The sequence below is a fragment of the Thunnus maccoyii genome, chromosome 16 (genome assembly GCF_910596095.1).
Source record: "Thunnus maccoyii chromosome 16, fThuMac1.1, whole genome shotgun sequence".
Taxonomy (NCBI): Eukaryota; Metazoa; Chordata; class Actinopteri; order Scombriformes; family Scombridae; genus Thunnus; species Thunnus maccoyii.
The window spans coordinates 7,756,807-7,777,916 of record NC_056548.1 but is presented as its reverse complement, the minus strand read 5'-3'; the positions used below and the strand labels follow the sequence as shown (position 1 = coordinate 7,777,916).

At 42.4% G+C, this 21,110-nt stretch overlaps 1 protein-coding gene across 1 annotated transcript in view; it reads left to right on the top strand.

Moving 5' to 3' along the window:
• The window catches only part of sos2 (son of sevenless homolog 2 (Drosophila)), a 36,375-nt gene extending 15,294 nt beyond the window's left edge, over positions 1–21,081 (top strand). The window contains exons 3-23 of the mRNA XM_042388938.1: positions 196–327; positions 619–783; positions 886–1,092; positions 3,434–3,577; positions 4,702–4,812; positions 9,430–9,528; positions 10,381–10,508; positions 10,634–11,289; positions 11,398–11,479; positions 11,585–11,707; positions 12,870–12,982; positions 13,223–13,445; positions 13,554–13,673; positions 13,774–13,936; positions 14,189–14,306; positions 14,484–14,656; positions 14,754–14,870; positions 16,093–16,357; positions 16,665–16,706; positions 16,895–16,998; positions 18,313–21,081. Coding sequence (XP_042244872.1) covers positions 196–327; positions 619–783; positions 886–1,092; positions 3,434–3,577; positions 4,702–4,812; positions 9,430–9,528; positions 10,381–10,508; positions 10,634–11,289; positions 11,398–11,479; positions 11,585–11,707; positions 12,870–12,982; positions 13,223–13,445; positions 13,554–13,673; positions 13,774–13,936; positions 14,189–14,306; positions 14,484–14,656; positions 14,754–14,870; positions 16,093–16,357; positions 16,665–16,706; positions 16,895–16,998; positions 18,313–18,816 — 3,789 coding nt within the window. The 3' untranslated portion in view covers positions 18,817–21,081. The remainder of the gene's footprint in view (positions 1–195; positions 328–618; positions 784–885; positions 1,093–3,433; positions 3,578–4,701; positions 4,813–9,429; positions 9,529–10,380; positions 10,509–10,633; positions 11,290–11,397; positions 11,480–11,584; positions 11,708–12,869; positions 12,983–13,222; positions 13,446–13,553; positions 13,674–13,773; positions 13,937–14,188; positions 14,307–14,483; positions 14,657–14,753; positions 14,871–16,092; positions 16,358–16,664; positions 16,707–16,894; positions 16,999–18,312) is intronic.
• Positions 21,082–21,110: the final 29 nt, after the last annotated feature.

Sequence of the window (21,110 nt, the reverse complement as noted above, 5' to 3'; positions counted from 1 at the left end):
GTAAGTCCTCTCCTCTCTGCTCACTAGTACCTCTGCACTAAACATAAATTTTTAAAAAAAAGTGCAAGTTTACATCCCGACTGTCATGTTTTTCTTTCCTCTCCTAACTGAATACTTCTGTGTGATCGTAATTCTTTCCGATTTATGAAGCGTGGAGAGGAAAAAAACTAAGGTTTCTCTCTTCTCTCTCGCCAGGAACGTGTCCAGAAAACCTTTCCCCACCCAATAGATAAGTGGGCGATCGCTGACGCCCAGTCAGCTATCGAGAAACGCAAGAGGAGAAACCCCTTACTTCTCCCTGTGGACAAGATACACCCGCTGCTTAAGGTAAATGACTCCTGAACAAACCACCGAAGATATGAAGTTCAACATTCTTATAAGACCCAGTCAGCTCTGATGCAAGTGCCAGAGAGTTACGGCAAATGCTGGGAAATACTCATTATCCAATTTATTATACTGCTTTGGCAGCTTGGTTCAGACTAATTCAATTACTGGTACCCTGAACTTATCTGATCTTTCATGCAGTTTAAGACTGACACCGGGAAAGATTTTTACCTGCTGTTTGACCTCAGTTTTAACAAAAAAATATGTCGTTTTCCTCTTTTTTCTTCCCAACAGGAGGTTTTGGGCTATAAAGTCGACTACCATGTTTCCCTCTACATCGTGGCTGTTCTTGAATACATATCAGCAGACATACTGAAGCTGGCAGGCAACTATGTCGGCAACATTCGGCACTATGAAATCAGCCAGCAGGACATCAAGGTGTCCATGTGCGCAGACAAGGTGAGTAAAAGCCGACACTCATTCACATCAAACAGTTTAATAGACGCAGGCTGTAAAAACTAAACATCACAAGGGTTCCTCTCCTCTGCTGTTTGTTTCTAGGTGTTGATGGACATGTTTGACCAGGAGGAGGACATCGGTTTGATGTCGCAGTGCACAGAGGAGCCGTCGTCCTCCGGGGAGCTCACGTACGACGACCTGGTGAGGCTTGAAATCGCGGAGGAGAGGCAGTACCTGCGCGAGCTCGACCTCATCATCAAAGTGTTCCGCCATCACTTCCTGTCCAACCCCAAAACCTTCACGCCTCAGGTGAGAAAGGAAATTAATTACGACGCTCTCAGAACTGCAATATTGTTGATTTCTAAATTTTAGTTTGATCAAAGGAGAAACAGTTTCAGACACCTCGTGCTCATATAAACATACTGCTGCACAGAATAAATGATTAAATTAAAGAGTAAACTGTAATCATTACTTTTCTCAATCAGTCAGCTAATTGTTTGCTCTATAAATTGTCAGAAAATAGTGAAAAATGCCAAGGTAACATCTTTAAATTGTTTGTTTTGTCCGACCAACAGTCTAAAATCCAAAAATATTCAGTTTATTATCACACGAGAGACAGAAAAGCTACAAATCTTCACAACTGAGAAGCTTCAATTAGGTGATGTTTGGCATTTTAACTCTTGAACTTTTTGATTTTTGTCCCGTTAAGCTTGAAGAAACGTATTTCTCTCCTCTGTATCCTTTCGACAACAGAGGAGGAGGAAAGACGGAGGTGAAACAGGAGCTGCGGTCAGCTTACTCTAAAGCCAGCTTATAAACAAACACTCAAGTTTCTAACTGAGCTTAATTACAAAGCAATTTCAGCCAAATCCAGCTTAAGAACATTTAAATATTACAATTGAAACTCTGTAATCGGCTAACGGGTAATCAGAACCGATGAGTGAAAACCCACACAGATTTTTACAGCTTTTGTTTTATTTTAATAAACCTCAGAAAGAGACGGCCTGACAGTGGTGTATGTATATTTTTCCACTTTCACTTTCCCTTCACGCGGTGCCAAGTCACTCTCAAATCATCTGTGAGTAAAGACGGTTGTTTAAGAGCTGCCAGTATATCCATGCCTTTTTTTATTGTGTCACCTCCAGCGGCACCGCCCATCCAGTAAACGAACATTCATATCTGTCTCGTGACGGTTAACCAAAAAAAAAAAAACAACAACAAATGACTAATTACATTGTGTCTTATATGGCAGTTTCAGCGCTCTAGAGTACCGGGTCGGGGGTAGGGAGCTGAGCTGATGTGGGTCTATGCGTTGAGAAGAAGTAAATGGAAAGTTGAGTTTAATGGGCTGCTGTGGCTTTGCATATTTTGGGTTGGGTAATTTGTGGTATCATTTGGGTGAGGAAGATAAAACCTTTTGTGAGGCCCAGTGGAATGCAGAACATGTAATTATGCTGAGACAGGAACAACATCTGCAGCCCTCGCCAAAATAACCTCAATTATGTATGTTGAAACACGGTATAATCTGAAATTACTTGTGGATGTCAAAAAAAAAAAAACAACCCAAACTGTTACGGTCAAATAATGACTGGACAGAAGTTCTATTCAAACTTCAGCAGTCAATAATCACTCTGTTGCTATTTTTGGGGGGTTGTGCGTTCTCATCTGCTTGACTAATGATTTCCTCTGGCAAATTGAGCCTGTTGTTGTTGTTGATTTTAGCGCATTCTCGACACTATTTTTTTTTTTTTTTTAAGCGTTTATTTATCCAAGGGAGGTTGACTGAAAGTGGGAGCTCTTTCAGTAACACCCGGCTACAGACTCGTATGGTTAAACACATTCAGTGTGTTTACTTGAACGTAAGTAACCTGATTACTGTCGGGTTTTCCGTGGTATCCGTGATTTTTTTTTTTTGGACGTCATTTACAGAAAATACTTTTTAAGAATAAAGGATTATAGGAAACTTTTTTTTTTTCTCAGGAGAAACATTAATTCTTGGCCGTGTTTACACTTTATCAGGTTTCTAAAGGGATTGTTACTGGTATATTATGTGCATGAGTAAGACTTTAGACAGGAAAATATCTCTGTGGTAGCAGTGTGGTGCCAGAAAAGAAGAGATCTACAATCATAGTGGTTTATTCTTGCATCTAAGATAATAAATACTCAAGAGTATGGTTAAAACTGAAACTGAAACTCAAATAAAAAAAAAGGTCTCTAACTGTGCTGTCAGTCCAAGTCAGATGCTCCAAGCGAGAAAGACCGAAACTCTAAATACTGAGCAGCTGCATGTAAACACAGTTTTCGGAGGAATCAGGTCGTTGCAGCATAATGTTGACACATTCTCTGATTTGTGTGCTTTAACCGGATTTTTCCCGATTACACAAGCGCGTATAAACGTAGACGCAATAGATCTTTTAATCTGTCGTCGCCTGTCTGCTCATTTTCATTTACAACTTAAAAGGTCAGTGATGCACAGTTAACTCCCTCCCTGTGACAGACGTTCACAGCTGGTTTAAGGAGTCAAACACAAACCTGCCTCTCTGACCGTAAAGCTGCTCGTCTTTCACAACCCTCCCCTGCAGCCGGTCTTTTTCGCAGCAGCGCAGTGAAGCTTGTGTTTTGTAATGATCGTTCATGTCTTGTCGTGCAGGATGCGGAGGTGATCTTCACTAACATCCTGGACATCCACGAGCTGAGTGTGAAGCTGCTCGGACTGATTGAGGACGCCGTGGAGATGACGGCCGACGGCAGCCCTCATCCGCTGGTGGGCAGCTGCTTTGAAGATCTAGCAGAGGTACGGAGCATTTCTGACAAGAAATCCTTTAAAAATTTGGTAGTTTAAAGAGTCCAAGACCCTGATCTGCAACGACACCTGTCTGAGTTTGACTGTGGACCTTTGTTCCCCCCGACTCTCTCCTCTCATTTCCTGTCATCTCTAGTAAAGAAAAAAAGAAAGATTGACAATATAAACAATTATATAGGTGCATGTTTCCTCCCTGTGTTCTCCACAGGTTGAGAATTTGTGATGTGTCATGTGACGATGAAAAGATCTTAATCCTAACTTAACACTTGCACGGTAGCGCTCTACGGGGTCAAATAGATTTTCAAGCACACCTTTATAAAAGGAAGAAATAATACATATATAAAAACAAAAACATGAGATTTTTCTTCACGAGAGCTAATCTGTTGAGTCGGCTTTCCCAAAAAATAAAATATTTTTTAACAAACATTTGAAGTGATGCAAACAAATAGCGTATGTCTACATTAAACATGGCTCTGTTCATATTGTATCAAACAGATGATGTTGCAGCTCTTGTATGCAGAAGGGGGATATCTGTCCGCAAGTCTTAGGTTGCTAACAGACTCTAAAAGGCCCCATGAAACTGAAGTTAGAGCATCTTTAGCTTCTGTACTGTGACGTATTTCTCAGTGAATCAGAATATTTGAGCGGTTTACAGTTACAAGAGGGATTTAAATCAAATCCATCACATTTGATTGGTCCACACACCCCCAAACCTGTTGTTAGATCAGGAGGATGATGAGGGAGAGATGGATGAATTAGACCTCAGCCACATTGTTTTCGCCCACTGATATCCGAACACACACATCTCTTCCTGTCTCTCTCCATATTACTCTGTGAGCTACTACGACCAACAAACGGTGAAATACAGTTTTATATGCAGCATTCACTGTGGGTGCACCTGTTCAGAAAAGTCAGTTTGTAATCGGGAGGTTTTATTACAGAAGGTGTTAGATACTGTAAATTATTAGCTCATTAACTGATAATCAAATAGGAGCAGCTAGCAGGGGACATACTGCGTGCATCTAAGCATCCTCATCCTCATAGTTATATAAGAATTTTGTCAGTGACAAAGTTGTAAAACACTAAATGTTGAATTATTCTCCTTGTGTCTGTAGGAGCAGGCGTTTGACCCCTACGAGACCCTGTCTCAGGATATTCTCAGCAAGGATTTCCACGAGCACTTCAACAACCTGATGGCACGACCGACTGCTGGCCTCTACTTCCAGGTAAGATGTTCAAACCGGCCTCAGAGACGGTTGGTTGCAGCTTGTCGTTTGACGCAGAGTTCAGGCAAATCAGGAACGGGAACTTGATTTGATAACTTCTAGGCCGTTTTAGCTTGTTTAAGATATACAGAAAAGTGGGGAAAAAACAATGGAAACCAGTAGATTTGCATGATTATCACATTTTAGCATATATCACTTGTAACCTTAAAGAATAGGATGATACAGCATTCTGCAGTCATTGTGTTCAGCCATTATTATCATACAGAATTTGACACATTTACAAAAAATAATGCAATTTTCAAGAAGAATCTGAGGTAGATATTCCTTCTCCTGTTAATAAATGATTGATATTAAGTAATTATATACAGTATATAGTATTTTTATCAGTACTGGAGGACTAAAGTAAGTGATATGTACTTCTCCTTGGACTGATTCATGTCTTTCCTGTCATTCTCAGATGTCAACCTTTCTTATAAACCACAAAATGCCATAAAAAATGAAAAAGAAAAAAAAAAAAGTTGTTTGTTTTTAATATGAAGGTACAAGTAGGTCACTTATGTGTTTACACCAAGCAAACAGTGTTTCATTATTTGTTCCTGTTTTGCTTTGAAGTTAACCTGGGTGCCTCGTGGAATTCCTCCCGATATCGTTTGAGGGCATGTCACGACATATTCGGCGTCCTGTGTACAGTTTATTCACTGCTGCCGCATTGTTTTATTTGGACATTCCTCACAAGAATAGCATTGAATTATGCTCAACGGGGTGCAGTTTGGCAGCCTTTGAAGATGAAATATTTTCTGGTGTTTTCTCAGGCCAAGGACCAACGAGTCCGACTGTTCACATAAAGCAACATCAGGAGCTCCAAACTCAGAGCGGTATTTACAGTATGAGGTGGAATCTTCAAGGTTTACTGGATATTAAGTTTTTATTTGAATAGATCTACTCGTAGACACACTGTATGTCTCCGTTGTCTGGTAGCGTATATAAAAGTTAGAAACTGGACTTCAGGTTGAGGCCTCGCTGTGTTTACCCTCAAACCACCAGTTTAACCCCAGTTATATCAACACTGCTGGCACTGTCCTCTGATTACCCACACCCAGTGTTTATTTTCATATACTCATTGTATGAGAGTGAGGAAAAGGGCACAGGAGTTAAAAATAAAGTTGTTTTTTTTTTTGTGTGTGTCCACCGTGTTGATAGCACCGCAGTATTCATTTAAAAAGCCTTGCATTGTTTTATTCGCTGTTTAATTTAAAAACTAAAGCAGTGTATAACATCAAGAAGGCAAACTTGTCTCAGTACACCTGTGTTTGAGTAGAAAAATTGATTCATTCATTTATTTTTCATATAACTCAACACAGGATGTCTACGACTGATTGATAGATATCGAAAAACCACAAAAACATCAAGAAAATATAAAATCTATTTCAAGCACAATCTGAAACTAATTGTTGTAACCGTCATATTTTCATGTTAAAACATGTTTTGTGGTTTCTGTGTTTGGAATTAGTAATAGTGCTTAGTGGGAAAATCGTGGGCTGCTATTAACAGTTATTTTCGTTATCGATTCACTAACTATTTTCTCGATCAATCACTTGCTCAATAAGATGTCACAATATCAGCAACGGTTTCACGCACCATCAAGTCTTAAAAAAAAATGTTGACTCAACAAAGGAAACAAAGAATGAATTTTGCCTGATGAATGTCTGAGGACCGAATAATCATTAATAAAGTGAGTGATGATCAATAAAATGTCCGTCAAATAGCTTCAAACAGTCCAAAACCCCAAAGACAAAGTCTGTTTACTATCATAGAAAACAGAGAAAAACAGCAAATATTCACATTTAAGAAACTGGAACCAGATCATTTTTGTCATGTTCGCTTAAAAAAAAAAGACTTAAACGTATTGTGTTGCTTTGCAAAATCCATTTTGCTCTGCTGTGTGTGAGCACAGAGGTGTGTGTGTGTGTGTGTGTGTGTGTGTGTGTGTGTGTGTGTGTGTGCTGGACGTCAGCGGTCCCAGGGGCAGATGGTGTAATGGTGTCTCTCCACCAGCCTCCCATCTGAAACCCCCCAACACACACACACACACACACACACACACCTTCCAGCCCTTTTTATGAAGCAGCTCCTGCCTCGTCTCTGTGCAGGGAGCTAATCTTATTTTAGAATCTCTCACTTTGTGTTTCATCTCTGACCTGCTGCTTCGTCATATCATCATCATCGTATGGACACATTTTTATCCACAGCACCTGGTCCAAATACAAACCTATTACAGCGTTTGCTTCTCTCCTACCTCTTCAGCTTTTGTCTCTTTTGCGTGTGCTTCATCTTTCTCACTCCATCCTTCTTGACTTCCTCCCTCCCTCCCTCACCGCTCTCTGTCAGATAGATGTGTCTGTCGAGCACTCAGCCCCTGCACTCTGCAGCGTCTGGTATTGTGGGTAAATTACATCGCCTTTTAAAAATAGAACAGGCAGCCACACTGCGGGCCATTTTTCTCCTGGGGAGGAGGAGGAGGAGGAGGAGGAGGAGGAGGAGGAGGAGGAGGAGGAGGAGGAGGAGGAGGAGGAGGAGGTGGTGGGGGGGTGGGGGTGGCCCAAGGCACATTTCATGTTGAAAATAAGCTGCGAATTAAGACGGCAAAAGACCACGACATGGGTTCAAGCAGTCCTGTACCTCCTGTGAAACGGGAACACGTTGTTCTCGTAGTCGTTCTCTACCGTGTTCCTGCTGCACTCTGTGTTTTATATTTAGGCTGCTGCCACAATGATGCACGTGATGTAGTGACTGATGATGAAAGAAAAAAGTCTAAATCAACTTTACCTGCTCAAATCAGACGTAAATGCAGCCCTTCACACGTCAGATCCACGCGGTGATAAGTTGAGCTCAAGCAATACTTGATTTTTAAGCTAAATATTCAGATCAATATTTAGTGAGGATACCTGGTTGTTTAACAGCTGTGACAAAGATATTTTAGCAATTAACTATATATAAAAATCAAGTAAATATAAGATAATGTCACTGTTAATTAGATATTATATAGGATAACTGCAGTATAAACATGAAGTACGGTCAAATATAAAGCTCTAAAACATCTTTTTGTAACAGTCAACAAGAGCCAAAACTCATATCCGTGTCAAGAAGGGAATATTTTAACGAGGTTCCAGTTAGTCGGAAGGACTACATGACGGGAATCTTCCTCTAATCCCAGCAGGTTTGTCAACTATGACTTCATTGTAAGACTATAACGCAATACAAACCAGCTGAGAATAAACAAGCAGAACCGCAATATGTGTGTCACAGTGACATGATGAGTACCATTAATGTTCGGGAGTATTGTCTTGTACAAAGATTGATGCAGTCATGAATGTGTTTGGAGTTTTTGTTCGCCTTTTGTAGTCAAAATGTTCTCGACTGCAGCAGCGAATGCATCTTAGAAACACAGTTAACTACAACGTATTTGAAACTAGAGCCGCAACAATTAGTCTGTTAATCAATTAGTCGAACGACTAAATGAGTCGGCAACTATTTAGAGTCATTTATTTAAGAGAAAATACTCAAATGAACTGGTTTCTTTAGTCTTGTACAGCAGTAAAATCTAAATGTGCAGCCTTAATGCATGTTTGTAAAGCTGAAGGTTGCTGACACATTAAAATCTAAACTTAGTTCATTGTTCCTCGGCTGTCCATCAGTGTGCATCTTTCTTTTCCATGCACACAGACCCTCCTCCCCTCGCCTCCCTTCCCCTCCCCTCCCCTCCCCTCCCCTCCCCTCCCTGAGCTTCTCCTCTCCACGCAGACAGTGTGGCCGCTGCTGTGGAGTCTGAGTACTAGCGTATTGATTCTGAGTCGTCTATCAGGGGAACAGGAGATTTAAATGGATACTATGACGGCCTCCTCTCCGGTTACCCTGCAGCCTTACTCGGTCAACCGCTTCTCCCTCTCCCCCCTCCCTCCCCTGCATCCATCACTCGTCACCCTCTGGCCTCACATCTGATCTAATTCAGACTCATTTATAAACTGAAACACACACGTTTGACTCGACCTCATCTTCACTGTTCTCTTCTTTCTCCTATTTGTGAATTTTAGCAGTATTTTTACCCGAAAAAATACCCCTCCTGTTGTTTTTAAAATCTGGGACATATTTCTGTAGTTTTCATCATTGCGTCTGTCAGTTATGATCACATTTTACTTGCTTGCATCCAAGACATGTGAATAATACCAGATGCATCTTAACAATGGCTTCCAAAGGGGCCACAAAACACAAACAGCCTCTGACAGCTTTAAACAGATCCAGTCCTCTAAACCACTTATTTAGAAGTGAAAATGAAAGCTGAGGTTAAGAGTTCTGTATAAGTTCTGTGTAAACTGGTATGTCCTTGTTCCTTTTATTGCGGTTTGGATCTGGATTTTGTTTGTTTCTTTTTAGCTTCTAGGATTAAAAAGACAAAAGAAAAATTTTCGTTAAATAAATCCCAGTTCTAGCTCGGATTAGTCTCTCCTAGTGACACATGCTGTGTCAGAGTTACAAGATTATTACAGTTGTTTAAATCTGTTCATGATTTCTTTACTCCCATCTATCACTAACACCTCTTATGTATCTTTGTCTCTCCAGTCAGTTGCAGAAGGCTTCAAAGAAGCGGTCCAGTATGTCCTCCCACAGCTGATGATGGTCCCAGTGTATCACTGTATGCACTACTTTGAGCTACTACAGGTGAGTCCTGACACACAGCGACAGTTCTGATCAAGGATGAGACTCGTTTTCTTCGTATCTTTAGTTTCTCTTGAAGAATTATTACATTGCTCCTTCTTTATTGGTTTATTATTGATTTAAAACCTGGTTAATGATAAATAATCTGGTATTTCAGCTTATTAATGTGTCAAAATGTTTGTTAGAGATTTTGTCACCTTGTTGCTGTTTTTCTAGCAGGAAACTTATTTGTTTGCCATCAGCGATATCATACATCTCTAAAAAAAAAAAAAAAATCTAAATTTTCCTTTTTTCTGTTTTATTTATTTATAAGGACAACACACATTAATCCACATTTCTGTAAACGTACCAGTGTTCATTTTCAACTTTTGGCAAGATGTTGTGAAACCAGTGTAACGATTCCAACTTTAAGTTCCGGTTAAGCTTTAATATTTTGAATAACCTGATTTATAATTGACTTTGTCTCTTTCTGTAACTTGTTGGCACCTCTACTGCTCTCTGTCTCACGTGGACATAATGAACAGGGACAAAACAAACTTGATCGTCTCTGATGGTGAAATGTAAACTGGCTGGAATTGTGATCAAATCTTATATAATTGTATAATTTTAATGCAGCTTTTCTACAAACCTTTAACACATTGAGACTTGTTACAGCAGTAAAAGCGCAGGTGTAACTCATAACAGTAACGACAGCTCAGTTCCAGTGAACCATGTCCATGTAAGGCAGTTGTTGTCATTGATATTAATGTGCCTTTTACGCAACATTGTGACATGTCAAAACATCTATAGACTTCTTCTGTACTGCGTTATGAGTCATAGCAACGTATCTGATGCGTCATTTCTGCAATTTCACAGCAACTTCAGGAGCGCAGTGAAGACCAAGATGACAGAGAATGTCTGAAACAGGCCATCACAGCGCTGCTCAACCTTCAGTGTAGCGTGGAGCGCATCTATGCCAAGCACCTGCCTCGCCGTAAACCTGGGTGAGTCTCCGCTGAAAGTATTAATGATCAAATATTAAATCTGTCGTTCTGTCAGCATTAATTAGGCAAGATGCAGTAATAACATCCAGACAACCTGCATGTATTTGTTCGCTTCTCCCTCACAGCGAGCCCATGTACCGCCTGTACAGCAGACAGGTTCGTAGCAAACAACTAGCCATCAAACGCATGAACGAGATCCAGAAGAGCATTGACGGCTGGGAGGGGAAGGACATCGGTCAGTGCTGCAGCGAGTTCATCCTGGAGGGACCGCTTTTACGAGCGGGCGCCAAGCACGAGCGACACAACTTCCTGTTCGACGGCCTGATGATCAGTTGCAAGGCCAATCAGAGTTCACGGCTCCCGGGGTCGGGCAGCGGGGCAGAGTACCGCCTGAAGGAGAAGTTCGTGCTGAGGAAGATCCGCATCGTGGACCGCGAGGACTCGGCGGAGCTGCGGCACGCCTTTGAACTGATAGGCAAAGATGAAAACTGTGCGGTTTTCTGTGCACGGACAGCGGAAGAGAAAGCGGCGTGGATGGCGGCGCTGGTGACTCTGCAGTACCGCTCCACTTTGGATCGCATGTTAGACACAGTGTTGCAGCACGAGGAACAGGCACATCCTCTAAGACTGCCTTCCCCGGAAGTTTACCGCTTTGCTGTGCAGGACTCTGAGGAGAATATAGTTTTTGAGGACAAAGTTCAGAGCAAAACAGGAATCCCCATCATTAAAGCCGGCACAGTCGTCAAGCTCATAGAGAGGCTCACCTACCACATGTATGCTGGTAAGATGTTGCAATAGATCTTCTCGTAGAAAGATATTAGAATTCAATTTGCAAAGATACATTTTGACTTTTTCCCCCTCATTGTCTCACGGTTTCGTCTCTTTGTAGATCCTAACTTTGTGCGCACGTTTCTTACGACATACCGATCATTCTGCAAACCACAGGAGCTTCTCACCCTGCTGATAGACAGGTATGTTTAACCAGAACATCTTCACCTGGACGTTTTAAGACAAATATGTTATCAGTGATGTGGTGTCGCGGCTGTCCTGACATGTCTGATTATTATTTCTCCCAGGATCGAGATCCCTGAGCCAGAACCCACTGAGGAGGACCGACAGGCTCTCTGGAACGGCGACCAGCCGATGGCGGCCGAGCTCCAGAGGTTCCGCAAGGAATACGTGCAACCAGTCCAACTCAGGTAACGACAACCGTCCAATCACAGCCGATCCTGCCTCAGTTGATGGTTCCTGTAAGGCTCTTAAAAGACAAAGAGCAGCAGATAGTAAAAATTGAGGGGAGAAAGAATGAATTTAATGCACATTATTCACATTAAGGAAACTTCTGAGTTTGTCCAGAAGTGGTTATCACTGAGTTTGCATTTGCATTATTTGCATGGCACCTTTTTAAAATCCATGTCAGTGAATTAGTAAAGCATCACAGTCCTAAAATAATTTAAGAACAAATTAACTTAACTTCTCCTTTTAAACCGCCACACAAAAGATTTAGTGTCTCTTTGCCTCCTGTTGTTGTTTGGCTCTTTTAAACTCTCCTGTTAAGGCCTGAATGTTCTCACTGAACCACAGAATTACTTTTGTATTAGACTTTGTCTCCTTATAAGGAGCAACAGAGTCAAGAATAGTCCTGTAAGTACCATTAAAAACTATGAGCTCCTCAGTATTGGACTGCAGTCCTGCTGTAGTTACGGGCAGCTGCAATAAAAAAAAAAAAACCTCTAAAACTTTAGTCACAGGACCAGTTCAAACACACGTTAGGAGGTATCAGTTTTGTGGTTTCTAGACTGTATATCCTCTGCAGCAGCATTACTTTTAGAAGATGGCATCAAGTCAGCGGTGAATCACCTAACATGAACAACAGTTTGACTTTTTAAGGATAAATTGGGACAGCATTTTTTATTTTTAAAAAAAAGAAAATTGAAGGAACTTGTCCTGCAACTTGGGTGGTCTGTAGTTTAATAAACAGAGTGATGTGGTCCCACTGTTTATTTCTAAATCAGGATACTCAAAGTAAGTAAAAATATCTCCTCAGACATGGGTTTTGCCCTTTTAAAGCACATGTTCCTGGTGTTTCCCCTTTTTTTTTAAGTATCTACTCTTAAAAAATGTTAACCGACCACAGTGGGGATTACACAATGGGTGGATTATTAATGCGATTTCTTCTAAAAGTAAACGGTTTGGTCAAATGTCTGGCCGCTGGAGTATGTGGAAAAAGTGGGTTTCTTATGTAACAGAATGACTGCGCAGCACTAAAATATATTTTCAGTTGGAATTTCCTCAGAAATCGAAAGTGGAACTACAGCTGAGCTTCTAATGAATTATTACTGACTTGTCTTTACTTCCCAGGGTCCTCAACGTTTTCCGTCAGTGGGTCGAACATCATTTTTACGACTTTGAAAACGATCCAGAGCTGAGAAGTCGATTAGAGGAATACATCACTAGCAAAATTCAACTCCGAGGTCAGAGCTGCACACGGATTCTCTTTCGTCAGAAGTTGATGTTTGATGACTGAAGTTTTTTTGTGAAGGAACTTTATTTAAGTGTGGATGTGTCCCTGGTGTTAGAGGGGTTGTTTATGCAGTCTCTAGTACCTCATTTAACTCAGCTAAATACAGCGAAACACAATGTAGTATTATTATATGAGCTGGAGAAAGTGTAGACGTTGTTTACTGTATGTTTTATGTGTGTTTCCTTTGTAGGCAAGTCTATGAGAAAGTGGGTGGAGTCCATCAATAAGATCATCAAGAGGAAGCTGCAGACGCAATCAAACGGCGTCAGTCACAACATCACCTTCGAGAGTCCGCCTCCTCCCATCGAATGGCACATCTGCAGAGCGGGCCAGGTGGAGTCGTTCGAGCTCATGACCCTTCACCCCATAGAGATCGCCCGCCAGCTGACTCTGCTCGAGTCGGAGCTCTACAGGTGAGTCGCTGATAACGCACGGAAGCGAAATCTGTTATTAGATCGTTTGTTCTCCTGTAAACGGTGTCCGGTGTTGCCCGTCTGAATGTAAAACCGCTCCGTCCACAGAGCCGTCCGGCCGTCCGAGCTGGTCGGCAGCGTCTGGACCAAAGAGGACAAAGAGAAGAACTCACCGAACCTGCTCCGTATGATCCGTCACACCACCAACCTCACGCTGTGGTTCGAGAAGTGAGTGTCAGGAAGCAAATCAAGAAAAACGTTGGGTTTTAGACGCCTGGAGAAACCGAATATCTGTAACTGTGTGTGTGTGTGTGTGTGTGTGTTTCAGGTGTATTGTAGAGACCATGAACCTGGAGGAGAGGGTGGCGGTGTTGACACGGGTCATAGAGATTCTGCAGGTTTTCCAGGAGCTCAACAACTTCAACGGTGTGCTGGAGGTGGTCAGTGCCATCAACTCGGTCCCGGTCTACAGGCTCGACCACACCTTCGAAGTGAGTGAAGCTTTTCACAGCGATGCAGGAAAGAAACTACGACTGGTCGCGTATCTTTAGCAGAAAGAAGAATTGTAGGAATCCTGATGCATATTTTTTCACTTTATGATTAGTTATTATTAAACCATCTGATCCCAAAAGATGAAAATAATTCTGCTATTCACAGTTTTCACATGTGTGTTGGTCCTGTCTAAAGCTGAGCTGGTGATAAAATCCTAATTTATGGGACTGTTTCTCCCTCCTACACCACAGGCAATACCAGAGAGGAAAAAGAAAATCCTGGAAGAAGCTGTGGAACTGAGCCAGGACCATTTTAAGAAATACTTAGCTAAACTCAAGTCAATAAACCCGCCCTGTGTGCCTTTCTTTGGTAAGTCTTCTACAGTGTGACAGCGTGTACTTAATGTCCTACAGTTGAAGTGTGAAGCTGACCCAAAAATACTTCAAATATAACCAGCCTAACAATTATTATTTATTTGAAAGTGTTTTATTTTTCTCAGTTTGTGTTCCTCTCTTGACCGCCGTCGACCTTTTCCCTCATCCTCAGGTATCTATTTAACCAACATCCTGAAGACGGAGGAAGGCAACCCGGACTTCCTCAAACGCCACAGCAAGGAGCTGATCAACTTCAGCAAGAGGAGGAAAGTGGCGGAAATCACCGGAGAGATCCAGCAGTATCAGAACCAGCCCTACTGCCTGAAGGTGGAGCACGATATCAGGGTGGGTGCTCGTAAATTTTGTCTTTGTAACAGTTTTTTTTTAACACGTATAATACACAGATCCTGGACTCATAACGTGTGTTGTTTTTGTTGCACAGAGGTTCTTTGAGAACCTGAACCCGATGGGAAGCAGGGGTGAGAAGGAGTTTTCTGACTACCTGTTCAACATGTCTCTGGAGATTGAGCCAAGGAACTGCAGACAGGCTCCCCGATTTGTAAGTGTTTCCTCTGTAGGGAAGTTTTTGTTGGAGCAATATTTGGTGGGGGGGGGGGGGTTCAGTTCTATGTCCTTTTTTTAGTATCAGATGCACTTTTACTGCAGATCGGCATAAAAATCATTCTCTAAATCCTTGATCATAATTAAGTTTAGTTACTGTGGCCTGAAATGAAATGAAGAGCTTTGTAAACGCAATGTCCTCTGCAGTAGTTTGCAGCACTGAAGTGATTTTACCCCCCAAAAAACATATTTTCTCACTTACCTCTCGTGTTATCTAGCCGTGCATATAGTTTTGTTTTTACTTGCCAACATGTCGGAGTGATTTTCTGTTATTTTTACTTTATAATGTCAGATGTCGATGTTAAATAAGGTCAAAAGTCCAAAACTTGAGGTGAACGTATGTAAAAACGCTCCCTGAAAGTCAGAAGCTCTGCTTCCTCCTCGTGATGACATCAGGTTGTTCACACATGCCCACAAACGGTCGTCTCTTCTGTAGCTTTGTTGCTCCGTGAGTTGTTGGCGTCGTCTGCTCTCATATTTCAGATGAGATTTGGCCTCGAACATGAACGGATGTATTTGGGAAGTTTCCATTTCGAGTAAAGAATGAGAAGTAAAGTAAAGAATGAGTTGGCCGATCAGAACAGAGTGGGCTCTTCAGGAGGCGGGGCCTTAAAGAGACAGGAGCTAAAAGAGGCCGGTGTAAGATAAATTAGGAGTTTTTTTGATCAGAGATATTCCAGTAGAGCCCCAGAATATAAATATAGACCTGGAAATGGACATGATACGTCCCCCTTTAAATGGAGATTCAGTCTTGTTTGTGTTTCTCAAAACGTTGGAAACACGCACTTACGAAATTCAAAAGTCTCTTGTTACACTGAAAAATCCACAGATCTCATTTTCTTTGCTAGAACAGAGTTACAAGAGTTTCAGCTCACATCCTGTTGACAGATATGTGCATAAACCCGAGATGTGGTGACACTACAGGTTACTGTTGTGTAAGTCAGACTGAGACACCAAGCGAGAGGGTGAAATTTGGTGGATTTTTACAAAGATTTTCCAGCTGCAGTGTTTAATCAGATTTGCCAAAAAACAAGCCTGAAAGTAATAATTTATGAGATAAGATGCTGGCAGACATTGTTCTTTTTCAAATGAACGAGGTTTATACTCGTGATAAAGCTCCCACAGTTGAATCAGTGCCTCTCGTCTCTGCCTCCTTGCAGGCCAGGAAGACCATGTACAATCTGAAATCACCAGGGATCCGGCCTGTGCGAACGTCTACCTCTGGCACCCTGAAGGGCCACCCGGTCCCCCTGGAGAGGGAGCCGCCCCATAAGATCACCTTCCGGAGTATCGCCGAGACCGAGCCGGAGACACCGGCGTCGGTCTCCGTGCCCACCTCTCCGAACACGCCAACACCCCCGCAGTCGGCCTCCTCTGACCTCAGCTCAGTCTTCATGGAGCACGACCTCAGCAGCTCCTACGGCGGTGAGTTCACAGTCGGCACATTGGTCAGTTTTATGGAATAATATGGGAATTTTGTTTAACATTTCTAATCAAGACAGGGAAAGTTTTTAGTTTCTTAACGTCTCTTCGGAAGTCTGTGAATATCAAAAGTTTTCACAAGTGTTTACAGTGTTTTAAAGATTCATCGCATGACATCCGGTCAAGAAACAAAAGTTCTGTCTATGTCGACATTTAAACACGGACGTTTGCAGCACTAATGCAAAAGGTAAATCACACACGTTTCTTGTTGAAATTAGATCTTCATCTTCTGTCTGTTTGAACTTTACAGGTAGCAACTCCATATTTGCTACAGTTCTCCTTCCGCCTTCAAGTGAGTCTTTAATTTTGTACCCGAGTGCTTTCTGCTGCATTTATTCATGCAAACACTTGTCACACTGTCACAAACCGCGTGCTGTTATTTGTAAGCAGGGCATGTTGTTGATTCTTTATACATGCAACTTTTGCAAGTTTATTTATTTATTTTTTATAACTTTGTGTGTGTGTTTCTCTTCGTCTCAGAGTTTCAGTCTGTGTCTTGTGGCAGCCTCCACCAGCTCGGAGAGGAGCTGCTGAAGCCGCCTCCTCTGCCGCCACGAAGGAAAGACGCGATGTCTGAAGCTAAAGTAAGAAGTGTTTTCCAAGCATTATACACTTCATCATATCAGTCTGATTGGGTTTAGCATATCTGTGGTAAGATTCAAGATTGTTGAGAAACCTTCTAGTACAGAATTAGTAAGTGATGTAATTCTGGTTTAAAGATATTGAGTGTGAGTTGGCCCGTCAAACATGATTTTTGAGTAAATATCTCAGACAGTTTAAACTTGAAGCAATTTAGGGGGAATGATTTATTTTAGGTGTGTTTTGGTGTTTAAAATATATTATAATAATTGGACTAAAGGGGCACTATGATGAAAATGTTTATCTGCTAAAAAAAAAACCCCATAAATCAACTGGAATAAAACCTGTTAAATAAATCCAGATGTAGTTATTATAAATTACACTGATCTAATAGATTTACCTTTGGAGGACTTCCACTGAAGCACGAGTTCAAAATTCAGTCAGACATCACTCTCATAGTGAAACTTGCATCCACAAAGATTATTTAGAGAGTTCTGGCGTCACATCCAGCGTCCGTAACTCAGTGCAACGTCTCATTCAGTGTTTCTTTCTGAAAAAATGTAGTGTGTTCCTGGAGTTTACTGTCCATATTCTAAGACAAATCAGCGTCCACTATAGCACTTATTTTAGAAATTGAAACCTTTGTGATTTCAACAAACTTTAACAACAATTAATTTGTTTGGGGGGCTTTTTTAATGATTATTTTTTTGGCACTTTTTCAACTTTAATTTGATAAGTGAATGTGCAGAAGGACAGGACGCGGGTAGAGAGAGGGGCACGGAGCCAGGTTGCGGATGCTGCAGCCATTTGTCACGTGTGCTGCGGATACTTCTGTCATTCAACACTCTCTTCTAATGCTAAACTCTCAACTCTTTAGCTTTACTCTCTGCTCTCTAAAAACTTTGCACAGCGTTCGCTCCTCTCTGTCCCGCTGTGATTAGACATTAGACACTCCCAATACGCTCATGGACTCATAGACCTCTTTTGTTGAGCTTTGACATTTAACCTACAATTATCTGGGTCTCATTGGAAATGTGGTTCATTAAAGGCTGCTAAAAACAATGGTATTTGATTGGGGGGAGTTTTTTGTTTGTTTTTTTTTTATTCTTATCTAAACATCTGGAGTGAAGGACACAACATACTGTCATGTTCCAAGTATTTTTAGTTAGTTTTAGTTATTTGTGTTATTACAGATGTCAGATAGATTTCTTATTTCTGGATCAGAACTGAGTAGATGTGGTTTCTCTTCAGCAGCAGTGATGTGTTTTAATATGAGCAGAGGAATATTTTGTATTGACACACACGTCTCTGTGTCTCAGCTGAGCTCCAGGTCCGACAGCCCCCCAGCCATCCCTCCCCGGCTGCCCCCTCCTCTGCCCAGGAACCAGCCTCGACCGCCGGTGTACAACGGCCCCATCGACGGCCCCCTGCCCAGCCCGCCGCCTCCGCCTCCTCGCGACCCTCTGCCAGACACGCCTCCCCCGGTGCCCCAGCGGCCCCCGGAGATCTTCATCAACTACCCGCTCAACCTGCAGCCTTCCCCCGTGGGCCGCTACCACTGGGACTTCAGCAGCTCGCCCAGCTCGCCGAACACCCCGCCCAGCACGCCGTCGCCTCGCATCCCCAGGCGGAGCTGCCCGCTCAGCGCCAGCCAGAACAGCCTGTGCCCTTTACCTGTCCCCATCACCGCTCCCCCTGTCCCCCCACGCCACAACTCCAGCCCGCAACTCCCCAAACTCCCACCAAAGACATACAAAAGGGAGCTGCTGCAGCCGCCATTACAAGCCCTCTCATTGGTGGAGAACACCGACAGCAGCCAGTGAGTCCGCTGTCGCTGTATTTTTTTTTTTTTTTTTTTTTTAAACGCCAAGAGGTGATCTTGAAATGCAAACCGTGTCCTGCAAACTACGACACAAAGCTACTGATCAGAAAGAATAACACTGCTCCCCCCTTTTTCTCCCCGCCAAACACACACACACACACACACACACACACTCTTAACTCCCCCCACCCGCCCTCTGCATTAACCAATCACAACACCCCCCCCCCCCCCCGCTGTGCCTCTCAGGGGATCAGTAGCTCCGCCTTCATCATAAACCCTCTGTGCCAATGAGAAACCCACACCGGTGTGCCAGCTAATAAACAACAAGGAGCACCAAGACACTGTTGCTGTGTGTGTGTTTGTTTGTTCTTACGGAGCAGGACTGTCTGCTCCTCATAGAAATCTTTGAAAAAAAAAAAAAAAACAAGAAGAAGAAGTTCTCACCCCTCACACACTTAAACTCAAACTTAACCCCACGTCCCACTCCAGTACCAGGGTGGGGGTGCATGTGGGGGGCCTTGGACTTTGTAGCCTCAACTGTCATGCTTTGTTTCTTTGGGCATTGACATCATCGTTTTTCAACCCTGGAGTCCTGCTGCAGCTCACAGATTTTTTTTTTTTTTTTTTTTTTTTTTTTTAACAAAACCTCGCCTCTCCTCAACGATCAACTTCGACGTAGCTCTTTCACTGTGGGTGTGTGAGCGGCAGGCAAACAACAGACGATTATTTCCATTGACTTGTTTTTCCTACGAACTGAAGAGAAAACAGTTGCCAAAGTCTTATTTTATGCAGGGGGATAAGGGATTTCCTTTTTTTTTTTTTTTTTTCTTTTTTTTTTTTTAAACTAATGTGACATTAAAAAGAAACACGAAAAGGAGGCAACACTGAACCCCCCCCCTCTCCCCGCCCCCCATATCTCCCGCCCTCCTTCCACTTGTATCTCAACTGTACACTGTGACTGTATAGAAGTGAGTCAAACTGTCTGACTGTTTTTGTTTTACTTTCTTTTTTTTTTGTTATTTTTTTGGTCAGGCTTCTCCGCAGCCACAAAACGTTGCCTTTAAAAATCCAACAGCGGTGACCTCTGACCCCCACCCCCCTCACCTCCCCTACTCCTCCCCAGGCTCCACGTCCTCTCGGCCCCGGATGGGAAAAAACACGAGAGCCGAGATCACTCCATTTGCACATCGAGCTTGGGCAAAGTCAGCAGGTTTTTTTTTTTTTTTTGCGATGAGACTATTAAAACATCCCCCTCTCTCTGCGTCTTTCTCTGTGTGTCGCGCAACAGAGGTGGAGGGGAGTGTGGGAGGGGGGGTGGGGGGGACGTCTGCCACGATATCAAACAGCACCGATCCAGGAGGAAGACGAGGAGAGAAAACTAAAGACGCAAACTGGCGAAAGCAGTTTTTTTTTTTTTGTTCCTCTCTCTCTCTCTCCGACTCTTCGAAAAGCCGATGTCTTAACCCCCGACCCCCTCATACAGACGTGTGCTGCTGTCTGACACTGTGCTCTTCTCCAATAAGCCCCCACATGACCAACTCTTAACTCATTGGTATTAAAACTCAGCACTGGAAGCACGCAACCCCCTCCTCCCACCACCACCACCACCACCACCACCAAAGCTGGGTCAGCTCCCCCCAGTGGCTGCTCCAAATACCTACAAACCCATTTAAAAAAAAAGACAAAAAAAAAAAAAAAAAAGAGGAACTTTTTAACCCAAACTTCTTCTTCATCTCTTTCTTTCTTCTTTTTTTTTTTTCCTGCTCGAAACATTTTTGGAAAGACTGAAATAATCCATGCATCATGCTCAGATGTGCCTTTTTATTTTGTTTTCTACTTTACAGAATAAGCAAATGGTGTCTAAAATGCTAAAAAATAAAGTTGCCTATGTAATGTTTAGAACAAAGCTATACACTATGAAATTGTACATGTTTGTGGATACTGTGTATATATAACATGTATACACTAACTAAATAATTTGTATAAAGTGACTTTTTTTTTTTTTTCCTCCCACCCCTGTTGTATTGTATCCCCTCATCCGCATCTGTTCAGTCAGTCGAATATTGCCTAATAATCCAATGCTGCTACAGTCGGATAAAAAATTTAAAAAAATCATAAAAAAAAAAAATCCAAACAAAAACAAAACGAGAAAAAAACAGGTCACTGTCACTAACTTACTTACAGACAATCTCCAGTTTTAAACACTGGGAGTATTAACTGAGGAAAGCCATTTTTTTCTCCCCCCCCCTCCTCCCTCCTGCCCCCCCTCCCCTCCCCCTTTAGCTGTTTTAAAGC